This window comes from Coregonus clupeaformis, chromosome 12, assembly GCF_020615455.1.
Source record: "Coregonus clupeaformis isolate EN_2021a chromosome 12, ASM2061545v1, whole genome shotgun sequence".
NCBI classification, from domain to species: Eukaryota; Metazoa; Chordata; class Actinopteri; order Salmoniformes; family Salmonidae; genus Coregonus; species Coregonus clupeaformis.
In genome coordinates this window covers 3,402,652-3,418,811 of record NC_059203.1, presented here as the reverse complement: position 1 = coordinate 3,418,811, position 16,160 = coordinate 3,402,652, and the positions used below count along the sequence as shown (strand labels likewise).

Genomic DNA, 16,160 nt, shown 5'->3' with positions numbered 1-16,160 from the left:
TCCCCTCAATACGGTGCAGTCGTCCTGTCCCCTTTGCAGAAAAGCATCCCCAAAGAATGATGTTTCCACCTCCATGCTTCACGGTTGGGATGGTGTTCTTGGGGTTGTACTCATCCTTCTTCTTCCTCCAAACACGGCGAGTGGAGTTTAGACCAAAAAGCTCTATTTTTGTCTCATCAGACCACATGATCTTCTCCCATTCCTCCTCTGGATCATCCAGATGGTCATTGGCAAACTTCAGACGGGCCTGGACATGCGCTGGCTTGAGCAGGGGGACCTTGCGTGCGCTGCAGGATTTTAAACCATGACGGCATAGTATGTTACTAATGGTTTTCTTTGAGACTGTGGTCCCATTTCTCTTCAGTTCATTGACCAGGTCCTGCCGTGTAGTTCTGGGCTGATCCCTCACCTTCCTCATGATCATTGATGCCCCACGAGGTGAGATCTTGCATGGAGCCCCAGACCGAGGGTGATTGACCATCATCTTGAACTTCTTCCATTTTCTAATAATTGCGCCAACAGTTGTTGCCTTCTCACCAAGCTGCTTGCCTATTGTCCTGTAGCCCATCCCAGCCTTGTGCAGGTCTACAATTGTATCCCTGATGTCCTTACACAGCTCTCTGGTCTTGGCCATTGTGGAGAGGTTGGAGTCTGTTTGATTGAGTGTGTGGACAGGTGTCTTTTATACAGGTAACGAGTTCAAACAGGTGCAGTTAATACAGGTAATGAGTGGAGAACAGGAGGGCTTCTTAAAGAAAAACTAACAGGTCTGTGAGAGCCGGAATTCTTACTGGTTGGTAGATGATCAAATACTTATGTCACGCAATAAAATGCAAATTAATTACTTAAAAATCATACAATGTGATTTTCTGGATTTTTGATTCCGTCTCTCACAGTTGAAGTGTACCTATGATAAAAATTACAGACCTCTACATGCTTTGTATGTAGGAAAACCTGCAAAATCGGCAGTGTATCAAATACTTGTTCTCCCCACTGTATATACACAGTGAGGGAAAAAAGTATTTGATTCCCTGCTGATTTTGTACGTTTGCCGACTGACAAAGAAATGATCAGTCTATCATTTTAATGGTAGGTTTATTTGAACAGTGAGAGACAGAAAAATGCATGTAAAAAATGTTATAAATTGATTTGCATTTTAATGAGGGAAATAAGTATTTGACCCCCTCTCAATCAGAAAGATTTCTGGCTACCAGGTGTCCTTTATACAGGTAACGAGCTGAGATTAGGAGCACACTCTTAAAGGGAGTGCTCCTAATCTCAGTTTGTTACCTGTATAAAAGACACCTGTCCACAGAAGCAATCAATCAATCAGATTCCAAACTCTCCACCATGGCCAAGACCAAAGAGCTCTCCAAGGATGTCAGGGACAAGATTGTAGACCTACACAAGGCTGGAATGGGCTACAAGACCATTGCCAAGCAGCTTGGTGAGAAGGTGACAACAGTTGGTGCGATCATTCGCAAATGGAAGAAACACAAAATACTTGTCAATCTCCCTCTTCCTGGGGCTCCATGCAAGATCTCACCTCGTGGAGTTGCAATGATCATGAGAACGGTGAGGAATCAGCCCAGAACTACACGGGAGGATCTTGTCAATGATCTCAGGGCAGCTGGGACCATAGTCACCAAGAAAACAATTGGTAACACACTACGCCGTGAAGGACTGAAATCCTGCAGCTCACGCAAGGTCCCCCTGCTCAAGAAAGCACATATACAGGGCCGTCTGAAGTTTGCCAATGAACATCTGAATGATTCAGAGGAGAACTGGATGAAAGTGTTGTGGTCAGATGAGACCAAAATCGAGCTCTTTGGCATCAACTCAACTCGCCGTGTTTGGAGGAGGAGGAATGCTGCCTATGACCCCAAGAACACCATCCCCACCGTCAAACATGGAGGTGGAAACATTATGCTTTGGGGGTGTTTTTCTGCTAAGGGGACAGGACAACTTCACCGCATCAAAGGGACGATGGACGGGGCCATGTACCGTCAAATCTTGGGTGAGAACCTCCTTCCCTCAGCCAGGGCATTGAAAATGGGTCGTGGATGGGTATTCCAGCATGACAATGACCCAAAACACACGGCCAAGGCAACAAAGGAGTGGCTCAAGAAGAAGCATATTAAGGTCCTAGAGTGGCCTAGCCAGTCTCCAGACCTTAATCCCATATAAAATCTGTGGAGGGAGCTGAAGGTTCGAGTTGCCAAACGTCAGCCTCGAAACCTTAATGACTTGGAGAAGATCTCCCTTTAAGAGTGTGCTCCTAATCTCAGCTCGTTACCTGTATAAAAGACACCTGGGAGCCAGAAATCTTTCTGATTGAGAGGGGGTCAAATACTTATTTCCCTCATTAAAATGCAAATAAATTTTAACATTTTTTACATGCGTTTTTCTTGATTATTTTGTTGTTATTCTGTCTCTCACTGTTCAAATAAACCAACCATTAAAATTATAGACTGATCATTTCTTTGTCAGTGGGCAAACGTACAAAATCAGCAGGGGATCAAATACTTTTCCCCCCTCACTGTATATAAACTGGGTAGTTAGAGCTCTGAATGCTGATTGGCTGAAAGCCGTGGTATATCAGACCATATACCATGGGTATGACAAAAAAGTACTATTTACTGTTCTAATTACGATGGTAACCCGTTTATAATAGCAATAAGGCACCTCGGGGGTTTGTGGTATATGGCCAATATACCACGGCTAAGGGCTGAATCCAGGCACTCCGCGTTGCGTCGTGGATGAAGAACAGCCCTTAGCCCGTATGAAAAATGACATTTTAGATCTTCCTCAAACAAAATCAATAGAAAAGGTACTGTACTTTGGGGGATGTATTTTTGGCATACACTTGAAATATGTATCCCAAATTATTATTGAGATGTAATTTAATAAAGAAATGTGAGACATCAAGTTTGTTTTACATAACATATTTCCATCTGAACTTTCTACAATGCTTTGCCCTGCTAAAGGCAGCCCATCTGAACATTCCACAACGTTTTCCCCTGCTGAAGGCATCCCATCTGAACGTTCCAAAACGTTTTCCCCTGCTGAAAGCAGCCCAAAAAGCATTCCATCTGAACGTTCCAAAAACGTTTTCCCCTGCTGAAAGCATCCCATCTGAACGTTCCAAAACATTTTCCCCTGCTGAAAGCAGCCCAAAAAGCAGCCCATCTGAATGTTCCAAAACGTTTTCCCCTGCTGAAAGCAGCCCATCTGAATGTTCCACAACGTTTTCCCCTGCTGAAAGCAGCCCATCTGAATGTTCCACAACGTTTTCCCCTGCTGAAAGCAGCCCATCTGAATGTTCCACAACGTTTTCCCCTGCTGAAAGCAGCCCATCTGAATGTTCCACAACGTTTTCCCCTGCCGAATGGAGCCTAGGCAGCGTTGGAACCTCCTGCTCCACCTACCTGCTAGTGGTCCTCTGTGAGGGGAGGTGATACTGCCCGTGTGGTCCACCCCGCCAAACAGTGCCAGCTCGGGGGTGTTGGTGGGAGCATGCCCGGGGTGGTGGCCGTGCCTGGCGCCCCCTACGGCGGGACTCCTGTTGGGGGTCTGGGTCTGCTGGACTGAGTTGAGGTGGTGGTGGTGGTGGTGCCCGCTGTCCGAGCCCGTGCTAATGGTGCCATCCAGACTCAGTGAGCGCTGGCCCGGCTCCTTGGGCTTACTCTTGCCCGCCCCCATCAGCAAGCCTGAGAAAAAAAAACAATGATTCAAATCTCAAATTGATTCATTTCAATCTGGCTCAATACAGTTCAGTCCTGTTTGATTCAATGCAATCACTCAAAGTCAATTCTATACAAACTCTGAATTGAATTCACTCAAGCTTGAGCTGGGTGAACGAAAAGCAGCCAACAAGTGCTCAGTATATGTGGGAACTCCTTCAAGACTGTTGGAAAAGCATTCCAGGTAAAGCTGGTTGAGAGAATGCCAAGAGTGTGCAAAGCTGTCATCAAGGCAAATGGTGGCTACTTTGAAGAATCTAAAATATTAAATATATTTTGATTTGTTTAACACTTTTATGGTTACTAAATGATTCCATATGTGTTATTTCATAGTTTTGATGTCTTCACTATTATTCTACAATGTAGAAAATAGTACAAATAAAGAAAAACCCTTGAATGGGTAGGTGTGTCCAAACATTTGACTGGTACTGTATGTAAAAGTAATTGATGTTTGAAATAGTATTTGATCCCAGGTCTGGTTCTATATAATCCCTTGACCTGCAACAGTAGATTCATTCAGCAGGGTGGTGTTCATTATAACCAAACGGAAGAAAACAGGCTGAAACACGGAGTGACTACCTGGTCCAATATGGCACACACATTTTCGTTTTCCATTGCAAAACATTTTAAAACGTAACCTTATGAACACGACCCTGCTATTGAGTCTCCATTCAGGGTCCATATATTGAGTTTCCTTGGAGATCTTCCAGTTTCAGTTGCTGGAGCAGCTTACAGTGGGGAATACAAGTATTTAGTCAGCCACCAATTGTGCAAGTTCTCCCACTTAAAAAGATGAGAGAGGCCTGTAATTTTTATCATAGGTACACGTCAACTATGACAGACAAAATGAGAAAATAAAATCCAGAAAATCACATTGTAGGATTTTTAATGAATTTATTTGCAAATTATGGTGGAAAATAAGTATTTGGTCAATAACAAAAGTTTCTCAATACTTTGTTATATACCCTTTGTTGGCAATGACACAGGTCAAACGTTTTCTGTAAGTCTTCACAAGGTTTTCACACACTGTTGCTGGTATTTTGGATCATTCCTCCATGCAGATCTCCTCTAGAGCAGTGATGTTTTGGGGCTGTCGCTGGGCAACACAGACTTTCAACTCCCTCCAAAGATTTTCTATGGGGTTGAGATCTGGAGACTGGCTAGGCCACTCCAGGACCTTGAAATGCTTCTTACGAAGCCACTCCTTCGTTGCCCGGGCGGTGTGTTTGGGATCATTGTCATGCTGAAAGACCCAGCCACGTTTCATCTTCAATGCCCTTGCTGATGGAAGGAGGTTTTCACTCAAAATCTCACGATACATGGCCCCATTCATTCTTTCCTTTACACGGATCAGTCGTCCTGGTCCCTTTGCAGAAAAACAGCCCCAAAGCATGATGTTTCCACCCCCATGCTTCACAGTAGGTATGGTGTTCTTTGGATGCAACTCAGCATTCTTTGTCCTCCAAACACGATGAGTTGAGTTTTTACCAAAAAGTTATATTTTGGTTTCATCTGACCATATGACATTCTCCCAATCCTCTTCTGGATCATCCAAATGCACTCTAGCAAACTTCAGACGGGCCTGGACATGTACTGGCTTAAGCAGGGGGACACGTCTGGCACTGCAGGATTTGAGTCCCTGGCGGCGTAGTGTGTTACTGATGGTAGGCTTTGTTACTTTGGTCCCAGCTCTCTGCAGGTCATTCACTAGGTCCCCCCCGTGTGGTTCTGGGATTTTTGCTCACCGTTCTTGTGATCATTTTGACCCCACGGGGTGAGATCTTGCGTGGAGCCCCAGATCGAGGGAGATTATCAGTGGTCTTGTATGTCTTCCATTTCCTAATAATTGCTCCCACAGTTGATTTCTTCAAACCAAGCTGCTTACCTATTGCAGATTCAGTCTTCCCAGCCTGGTGCAGGTCTACAATTTTGTTTCTGGTGTCCTTTGACAGCTCTTTGGTCTTGGCCATAGTGGAGTTTGGAGTGTGACTGTTTGAGGTTGTGGACAGGTGTCTTTTATACTGATAACAAGTTCAAACAGGTGCCATTAATACAGGTAACGAGTGGAGGACAGAGGAGCCTCTTAAAGAAGAAGTTACAGGTCTGTGAGAGCCAGAAATCTTGCTTGTTTGTAGGTGACCAAATACTTATTTTCCACCATAATTTGCAAATAAATTCATAAAAAATCCTACAATGTTATTTTCTGCATTTTTTTCCCTCATTTTGTCTGTCATAGTTGACGTGTACCTATGATGAAAATTACAGGCCTCTCTCATCTTTTTAAGTGGGAGAACTTGCACAATTGGTGGCTGACTAAATACTTTTTTCCCCCACTGTATAAGGCAAATACTCTAAAAGGACACCTTGAAAAAGTCAACAGACAGCGACGGGTGTTTTGTAGATTCAAGGTCATATAATATGTTGATTCGATCTGGTATTAAATAAATACAGATCTACAATGTACACAAAATACGACACGGTGTATGACAGCGCTGACCGGAAATTTGGCCTGGGCCGACATTGACAACAAGACTTTCATCATCAGCTGTAATTCTACAGTATTTGGTTTGTCACCCCAGCATTTCAAATTGAATCCTATTCTTACAGACTCTGTTACAATCATGGACACAAACACCAGTTAAATTCTTCCCTCTGTACAATAGAATGAGTCACAGTGAGGAAGCCTATTACAGGCTAGATGACACACACACACACTCACACACACACGGCTTGTTCCGTTGTGCGCGGCAGTTAGTGTGTGTGAGCAGCTGTTCCTCTGTCCCTGAGAACAGAAGCTCTGACACACACACACCCCGTGTCTCTCACATCTCATTTCCAACACACTCACCGTGACTGTGTGTGTGTGTGTGTGTGCCTTATATCCTTGTGGGGACCTAAAATCTCCCAAATTTCCCCACAAGGACAGCAAAACAAGAACAATTCCCCATGAGGACAAAGGCTATTTTAAGTTTAGGGGTTAGGTTTAGGGTTATGGTTAGAATTAGGGTTAGGGTAAGGGGGTTAGGATTAGGAGTTAGGGTTTGGGTAATTTTGAATGGAAATTAATGTTAGGTCCTCACGAGAACAGAAGAACATAATGTGTGTGTGTGTGTGTGTGTGTGTTTGCGTGCAGACAGACAGACAGACAGACAGACAGACCTGAGTGTGACTAACAGTGGGTGGGGAAGGAGCAGAGGAACTAGGAATAGCTGAAAAAGGACTAGAGAGGGTGGGAGGTGCTGCAGCATCTGGGGTTGAGGTTGTGTCTGGTGTGTATGTGTGAGTGTTGCTGCATTGTCCATGAGTGTGAAAGGACCTTGACACAGTCGGTGCAGGTGTTGTGCTTTCTAATACACCGAGTTTACAAAACATTAGGACATAGACTGACCAGGTGAATCCAGGTGAAAGCTATGATCCCTTATTGATGTCATCTGTTAAATCCACTTCCATCAGTGTAGATGGTTAAAGAAATATTTTTAAGCCTTGAGACAATTGAGACATGGATTTTGTGTGTGTGCCATTCAGAGGGTGAATAGGCAAGACAAAAGATTTAAGTGCTTTTGAACGGGGTATGGTAGTAGGTGCCAGGTGCACCAGTTTGAGTGTGTCAAGAACTGCAATGCTGCTGGGTTTTTCACGCTCAACAGTTTCCTGTGTGTATCAAGAATGGTCCACCACCCAAAGGACATCCAGCCAACTTGATACAACTGCGGGAAGTATTGGAGTCAACATGGGCCAGCATCCCAGCGGAATGCTTTCGACACCTTGTAGAGTCCATGCCCTGACGAATTGAGTTTGTTCTGAGGGCAAAAGGGGATGTAACTCAATATTAGGGAGGTGTACATCGTTTTGTGTGTATGTAAATCTGATGTGTGTGTGCTTCTGTGTGCATGAGCACTTTCAGAAGAAAATGAAAAGCAACCTGTGACTCTAAGTCGCTTTGGATAAAAGCGTCTGCTAAATGGAATATTATTATATTATATCAACTGTATGTACGTGTGTGTGGGCGCGTGCATATCAACTGTACGTGTGTGTGGGTGCGCGCATATTAGGTCTGGGACAATACCAGTATCTCAATATTTTTTCCATGCAAAAATGAAAACACAAAGCAGACTGCACTCTTCGGTCCTTTAAAAACCTGCTGTATGTAACATATTGTGAGCTATAGCTTGGAACATAAATACATGTGACTCTGGATGACAACATAATGATGATTGTTTCCAACATTAGGGCTGTTTTCCTAAAGAAGTTAAATCCGCTTCGTGTTGTTTCCTTGCCATGATACTAACGAGTATGGAGATCCTCATATTGCCCTGGCCCTAGCATGCATGTCTACTGTGTGGGCCTGAGTGTCTTTGATTCATCCGGAGCCAGAATGAAAGCCAGCCCAGTGAGGGGGGTTAATGTCTCCCTCAGTTTCATGCTGCTTAGTCACACAGAGAGCGACCTGGGGGGGGTAGATGACGGCTCAATATTAGTGGGCGTTCGATGAGGCTGGCCAGAGCCTGGCCTATATTAGTACTCTCAGTATTGGACTGGCTGGTCTTGCTACTGTAAGTCACTGTGATTATGGGACCAGAGGGACTAAAAGGACAAAATACTGTACACATTCCTGGACAAAATGCCATCAGCTGGGGTCAAAAGTCTGTACCAATGTATTAGCTTAGCATAGTGGTAGCTAACTAGTTAAGATAGCTCAGCACATTGGCCGGACCTGGACCAAACAGCATCCAGGCCAAAAGCCTGTACCAATGTGTTAGCTTAGCATAGTGGTAGCTAACTAGTTAAGATAGCTCAGCACATTGGCCGGGCCCTGGACCAAACAGCATCCAGGCCAAAAGCCTGTACCAATGGACTAGAACGGTGGAAGTTTAGCTAGCTCAAGCAGTGACATCACCTTCCCTGACCTGGCTCGTTATGTTCAGTACAAAAAGGGAAATGCTCAATTTCAGTGTTTTTTGTGTTTCAAAAAGCTTCTTTCCTGATGTTTTAGAAGTATACCAGTAGGCCAGTGGAGGCTGGTGGGAGGAGCTATAGGAGGACGGGCTCATTGTAATGGCTGGAATGGAATAAATGGAACGGAGTCCAACATGTGGTTTCCATATTTTGATGTGTTTGATACCGTTCCATTGATGCCATTCCAGCTGTTACAATGAGCCCGTCCTCCTATAGCTACTCCCACCAGCCTCCTCTGCAGTAGGCCTACTGCTGACAGTTACTTTGGAGTCCAGAGTGCTGGTGGGAGTGTGGTACAGAATACCGGTGTGGTTGCTACATTAGCACATGCCACATTAGCACATGCTACATTAGCACATGCTGCATGAACATTAGCACATGCTACATTAGCACATGCTACATTAGCACAGCATGCAACTTATTGTATGTAGAAAACCCTACAACCCTAATTCCTTTTGCATGGCCTGATTCAAAGAACACTCCAATAAACCTTTGGCCCAGGCTACTGATCAGAAAATATGGGTTTCCATGGTTACAAGTTTGGTTCTTCACAAGGTTTCTCTCTATGGACAACCCCAGGCCATTTTTCTTGCCCCTGTTGCCCATAAGCTTGCCTTCGAACAATTTAGCCTGAGTGCCTTATTGCTCAGTGACCTGTGACAAAAGACAAGCACAGTATCATACAAATCAATTGAAAAGAAACTAAGGGATCAAGATGGAGATACTTCCCTTTCGACTTCAACCTGAAGTGCTGGAGCAGTCTGCTGTGCAGAATGTACTCAATAGCCTCAAACAACCTCTTCCATGACCCCGTTGGGGTTGTGTTGCGATTCTCTACCCTTCTCCCTCCGTGTGTACTTGCACACTCCTTGTCATGGATTTAAAAACTTTGGGTTGGTGCAAGAATTGGTTGGAGAGTTCCTACCATTGTTCCTACACCAGTCCATTCCCTTTAGATTAATGAGGGGGATTATGCAAAGGCATTGGGTTGAAGGGTAGAGAAGCAGGACACAACCATGCTCCTGTTCAGTGCCATCACCTGGGCCACGTAGGCTTGCACATAGAAAAGTCATAAACAGAGCGGACGTGATTCCTTTGTTTACATGTCAGGGAAGCGTGTTTGTTCTACATAATGTATTTCTATCTGAAAGTTCTACAATATTGTGCCCTGCTGGCACCAATCAGTAGCAATGAGGCTTTTGAGGAGAAGAGGGATTGAAGCCATTTAGGAGTTTTGAGAGACTGTCGAAACCGCTTAAGGGAATGCGACTGCTCTTTGCCAGGAGGATACTGTGACCAGCACACCCTTAGCAGCCTGTCACAGTGTGTAAACAACGGAACTAATGCAACTAGTAGCGCCTTCCCCTAATATGGAGCCAGAGTGCTTGAACACCAGGATCTGTGACTGTGTGATTTGTTCCTAGTTCCCACATTCAGAGAGATTGAGAGGGAGGGAGGGAGGGAGGGGGAGAGAGGGCAGGGGCGAGAGGAAGGAGAAAGAAAAGGAGAGAGAAACAGGGGGAAGAGGGGAGAGAAAGGAAGGGGGGGTTGTAATCCTGTGTGGCTCAGAACGTTGCTATTCACCATAAGACTGAAAGAACGTGGGAAAAGCAGAATCAACCAACCCTTCCTCTTACTACCAGCCAACATGAACAGGCACCTGAGGGTGAAGACAGATCAAGCCCCGTTTGTGTCATCATTCTGTTACTGTTCTTCAAGTAAATCTAATTTTGTACAATTTTCTGTGGAAATTGTTAAAAGTAGTCAATGTGCATAGAGTTGTATGATTTGTTTAACTTTACAATTAATGTTTTTTTTGTATTTTATTTTATTTTTTTACATACATTTTAAAGTGAAAAATCTGAGTCAACATCATTCTGTTACCGTGGCATTGCCCTCAAGCTCAGTAAATTTGGTTGGGAATCATTGATAGACAGCAATATTCAAACCTTGCCTCTGATTTTCAAATGTCATCTAAAAAGGTATGTTATTCTGGTATGTCATTTGCATTCAAATGTGTAATTGTCCCACTGTAGAATATCCCAGGGTTTTCAGATGCCTCCACCAAGTATTAACTCTGGGGTGGGAAGACATATATACAGCTCTGGAAAAAATTAAGAGACCACTGCAAATGTTTCTTAAATCAGCATCTCTACATGTATGACAGCCATTCCATTCCAGTGTCTGTTGAATTCCAACACAGGCACACCTCATTCTACTGAATTAGGTACTGATTAGGTGATCACCTGAACCAAATCCACTGCTGTGGTCCTCTGTAGCTCAATTGGTAGAGTATGGCGCTTGTAACGCCAGGGTAGTGGGTTCGATCCCCGGGACCACCCATACGTAAAAATGTATGCGCACATGACTAAGTCGCTTTGGATAAAAGCGTCTGCTAAGTGGCATTAAAAAAATAATATTAAATCACTATCCTCTTGCAATAGGACCAGCTGGATGGCAAAAACAGTGCTAATAGTACCTCAAAAGTAATATTAAATCCAAAAAAAACTATTGACCATGCCAAAAGAGTTGAAAACGAAAGTTTTGAGTGAGGAAAAGAAGGGTTCAATACTGGCTTTACTGGCAGAGGTGAGCGTCAGGTTGCTTCCATCCTTAAAATTTCAAAGACGCCGGTTCATAAGAACAAGGTCAAGCAGCAGACATTGGGGACAACAAAGCTACAGACCGGCAGAGGGCGAAAACTACTCTCTACTGACCGGGATGACCGCCAACTCATTCGAATGTCACTCAACAACCGTAGGATGACATCAAGTGACCTACAAAAAGAATGGCAAATGGCAGCTGGGGTGAAATGCACGGCGAGGACGGTTCGAAACAGGCTCCTAGGGGCAGGGCTGAAGTCGTGCAAAGCTAGAAAAAAGCCCTTCATCAATGAGAAGCAAAGAAGAGCCAGGCTGAGGTTTGCAAAAGACCAGAAGGATTGGACCGTAGAGGAGTAAGGTCATCGTCTCTGATGAGTCCAATTTTCAGCTTTGCCCAACACCTGGTCATCTAATGGTTAGACAGAGACCTGGAGAGGCCTACAAGCCACAGTGTCTCGCACCCACTGTGAAATTTGGTGGAGGATCGGTGATGATCTGGGGGTGCTTCAGCTGGAATCGGCCAGATTTGTCTTTGTGAAGGACGCATGAATCAAGCCACGTACAAGGTTGTCCTGGAAGAAAACTTGCTTCCTTTTGCTCTGACGTTGTTCCCCAACTCTGAGGATTGGTTTTTCCAGCAGGACAATGCGCCATGCCACACAGCCAGGTGAATCAAGGTGTGGATGGAGGACCACCAGATCAAGACCCTGTTATGGCCAGCCCAATCTCCAGACCTGAACCCCATTGAAAACTTCTGGAATGTGATGAAGAGGAAGATGGATGGTCACAAGCCATCAAACAAAGCCGAGCTGCTTGAATTTTTGCGCCAGGAGTGGCATAAAGTCACCCAACATCAATGTGAAAGACTGGTGGAGAGCATGCCAAGACGCATGAAAGCTGTGATTGAAAATCAGGGTTATTCCACCAAATATTGATTTCTGAACTCTTCCTAAGTTAAAACATTAGTATTGTGTTGTTTAAAAATGAACATGAAGTTATTTTCTTTGCATTATTCGAGGTCTGACAACAGTGCATCTTTTTTGTTATTTTGACCAGTTGTCATTTTTTGCAAATAAATGCTCTAAATGACAATTTGTTTATTTGGAATTTGGGAGAAATGTTGTCAGTAGTTTATAGAATAAAACACAAATGTTAATTTCACCCAAACACATACCTATAAATAGTAAAACCAGATAAACTTATATTTTTGCAGTGGTCTCTTAATTTTTTCCAGAGCTGTATATATATTTGTTTTAAATTAATTTATAAATGTTTCTGTAATTTTCTTTCACTTTGAAAATGTGTAGATCTGTAGAAAAAAAATCTAAGTTAATCCCTTTTTAGATTGAATGTAAGGCAGCAAAATATGACTATACTGCGAATAGATCCACAATCCTCAGAAGAATCCACAATTCTGCTAAATATAGCCTGGACACTGAATTGAGGCTTGGTTCATAGAAGAACATTAAAAATGGCAGTGATATACCCTTTCAATAATGCTTGGATGTGTCAGACAGGTGGACCAAGGGTGTATCTCAAATGGAACCCTATTCCTTATAGCCTAAGCCTAAGGCATAGGGCTCTGGTCAACAGTAGTGCACTATATAGGGAATAGGGTGCCATTTAAGATGCAACCAAAGAATGGACCAAGAATCACCTTGATGTTGTCTCGTGGTCCCTGTTAAAGGATGATAAACGAGCTCCACAGGAGACGGTAGTGTCTATCTCCCCAGTCCCAGAGTTCTTGTCTGAACCCGGCTCTCCAGAAAACACGGTTTTATCGGCCTGTCCCATCTCATCTTCTCTCCTCCATGGCTGTGCACAGACATTGGAGGGAGAGGGGGATCGGGGCAGAGGAGGAGCGCGGCCAGGGGAGAACCCAGCTGATAAACTCGACGCTGGATCCACTTCCTCCTCTGTCCGTCACTTAGTACAGTACTGTCCCTAAAGCAACGAGGGACAACATTGTTAAGCCATGTTCCGCACAGTAAGAAGAGGAAGTAGATACACAGTATCAACCATTGACAGACAATGAGCCATAAAAACAGACTGAAATAGGAACTGGGCTTCTGTTCCCTTTTAATAAAGCCACATTCTATAGGTTATTTTGAAACCATCTCAGTCCTTGGATAAATCTTTAGGGAAAGCACACCAACAAGATCTGATCGACAAAGAAAGACTCAACAGCACATTAATAGATTGCCATCTGTCTCCCGAGTGGCGCAGTGGTCTAAGGCACTGTATTGCAGTGCTAGCTGTGCCACTAGAGATCCTGGTTCGAATCCAGGCTCTGTTGTAGCCGGCTGCGACCGGGAGACCCATGGGGCGGTGCACAAGTTGTCTAGGGTAGGGGAGGGAATGGCTGGCAGGGATGTAGCTCAGTTGGTAGAGCATGGCGTTTGTAACGCCAGGGTTGTGGGTTTGATTCCCACGGGGGGGGGGGGCAGTATGAAAAAATAATGTATGCACTCACTAACTGTAAGTTGCTCTGGATAAGAGTGTCTGCTAAATGTAAATGTATGGCTGCACCTCTGATATTAGAAATATGCCAACTCGCAAATGTTATTCTTATGTTGGTAAGGGTGTTATGAATCGGTGTATGGGAGCGTATCAATATATTTGAGGCTGTGTTATTCTATTATAATGCAATGGTGTGGTTCAGCCAAACTGGAACAATAGCCTCCATTCAGATATGCTGATACTTGGCAACAGCCCACGCCAAAATTCCCAGGGATGCACACCTGTTTCATTCAAACCAGCAAATATAGGCTGTAGCAAAAATGAAAGGGGGGGGGGGGGGCTAGCATACATTGTATGGGTTGTCTCTGTCCAAATCATAATAATAATTGTATAACCAAAAAGCCGGAAAGAAACGATGTTCCTCACAGACGGTCACTATTTACACACGTTGTCCTATGCCGTATTGTAACCCCATTGGTGAAAGATGGGTCACGCCTTTGATAGGAAAAAGCAACATAATTTCGTGACTGTAGACTGTAAATAGATATTGGCTAGGGTGTATTTTAGTTCAGATTACGCTTATGCATACTAATAGTAATACGTGCTTTGTAGGCTATAATAGGGCTGTATGAATCAGATCAGGTGCTGTTACAACTCCATTTTGAATTTCGATGGCCTGTGTGTGTGTGTGTATTGATTATTGTTATACCTTAATTTCAATCGAGGAGGTGTCGGGCATGCATGTTACTATAGTAGCCCATGTAGGCTGTGAGGGGGATGAAATCTGTCAACAACATAGTCACTATGAATGCAAGGGTAAACATTTTATGAAATAGACTAAAATCCTACTGTCAACACAAAACATCGTGGGGTGGGAGCAATGTGAAACCAGCAATAGAAATGCTGTCGAATTACGAATCCTTTGTGTAAAGTCAAGAAAATGTATTCTACTAAAATGTGTTGACATTCCTTCACCCGGTCTCAAAAAAGCTCAATATTGTAGGCTAATCAACACTTACCTTCGAAGCAAGCGTCTTGAGGTTTACGCAAGGCACAGAAGAGTGAGTGAAGAACCAAATCAAATCCCCACAGTAGTCTTCATTTGATGAAAAGGATTCGAAAACGAATTATGTCTAACTTCTTTGAGGACACAAGTAGCAAAGGCAAATGCCATTTAGCGAATTTGAAAGCGTTGACAGGTCATGACGGGAATTGCCTTGAGTAGAGGGCACAACTCAGATTGCGGTGGTGATCCAACTCGCTAAAATAAACGCAAGTAGACTATGGAAATGGAATCCATCCGTTTAGGATATCAGTAAAATTAAGTAGGCTTAATGAAATGCGAAGTGATAAATTAGGGCTATGAAATTAATCCCTGTGCCATATACGAGGGATATAGTGAAAACATGCCTTGTAGGGGAAAAAGGCAACATCACTATGCATCACTGACGAAACAAGACATCACAATATGATAGGGGAGAATGCATTACGTTTTTTGCGCAACTGGATGGAGTCAGGAATACAGCGTAGCTCCGTGGAATAATTTAGATCACGTAGACAATTCCAATTTGAACATCCATTTACGCACAACCATTTAGGGACAGTTTCCCGGACACAGATTAAGCATAGTCCTGGACTAAATAGCCCCTTTATGCTCATTGAGCATGCTTTTTAGTGTAGGACGTTTAATCTGTGTCTGGGAAACCTGCCCTTACATTTTGGAATGGATACTGTATTAGGTTAGGGCTCGTTTGTGAAAGACAAGGGAACACATTCTACCATCCATTTCTCATCTGATTTACTGTACTAATCTAACTTTTAGTTAGATTAATATTAGTTAGATTAATTTTTAGTTAGATTACTTTAAATTAGATTACTTTTAGTTAGATTACTTTAAATTAATTACTTTTAGTTAGATTACTTTAAATTAGGTTACTTTAAATTAGATTACTTTTAGTTAGATTAAAACAGATATATTGTGAAAACTGAAAAGTGAGTCTCTAACCAGGTTTCCATCCAACCCTTTTATGCCAGTGAAGTACATGTTGGATACAATATGTCATGACAGGCCTGGTGGAAACAGCACATTTTGTCGGTAAACTTTCCAAATGTGGACAAAACAAAACACGCTAGACAAGGTGGCATCTTTTGTGTCTGTAAAATTAATTAGGCGAGAAATGTGAGAAATGCCGGTGGAAACACTTTTATGTCGCAAATATTATTATTGTTATTAACCATCAAATATCGAAGTAAAGTTGGAGTCACGCGATGATATTGTGTGGTCCTCCCACTACGACTGGGAAAGCATGCCGTTTATTAGGCTACAGATGAAACAATTTATGATGAACTTCACAGGGTGGAGAAAGTGCACCGTGATGTTCCTTTCCAAAAAAATATC

The 16,160-nt window shown here is 43.4% G+C and overlaps 1 protein-coding gene across 2 annotated transcripts in view; it reads right to left on the bottom strand.

Moving 5' to 3' along the window:
• The window catches only part of LOC121577962 (proto-oncogene tyrosine-protein kinase Src), a 32,876-nt gene extending 17,672 nt beyond the window's left edge, over nt 1–15,204 (bottom strand). For both annotated transcript variants that reach the window (XM_041891967.2, XM_041891968.2), the window contains exons 1-2: nt 14,782–15,204; nt 3,429–3,710 (exon numbers count right to left, since the gene is read on the bottom strand). In XM_041891967.2, the coding sequence (XP_041747901.1) occupies nt 3,429–3,702 (274 nt within the window). In that variant the 5' untranslated portion in view covers nt 3,703–3,710; nt 14,782–15,204. The remainder of the gene's footprint in view (nt 1–3,428; nt 3,711–14,781) is intronic.
• Between the last annotated feature and the right edge of the window lie 956 nt (nt 15,205–16,160).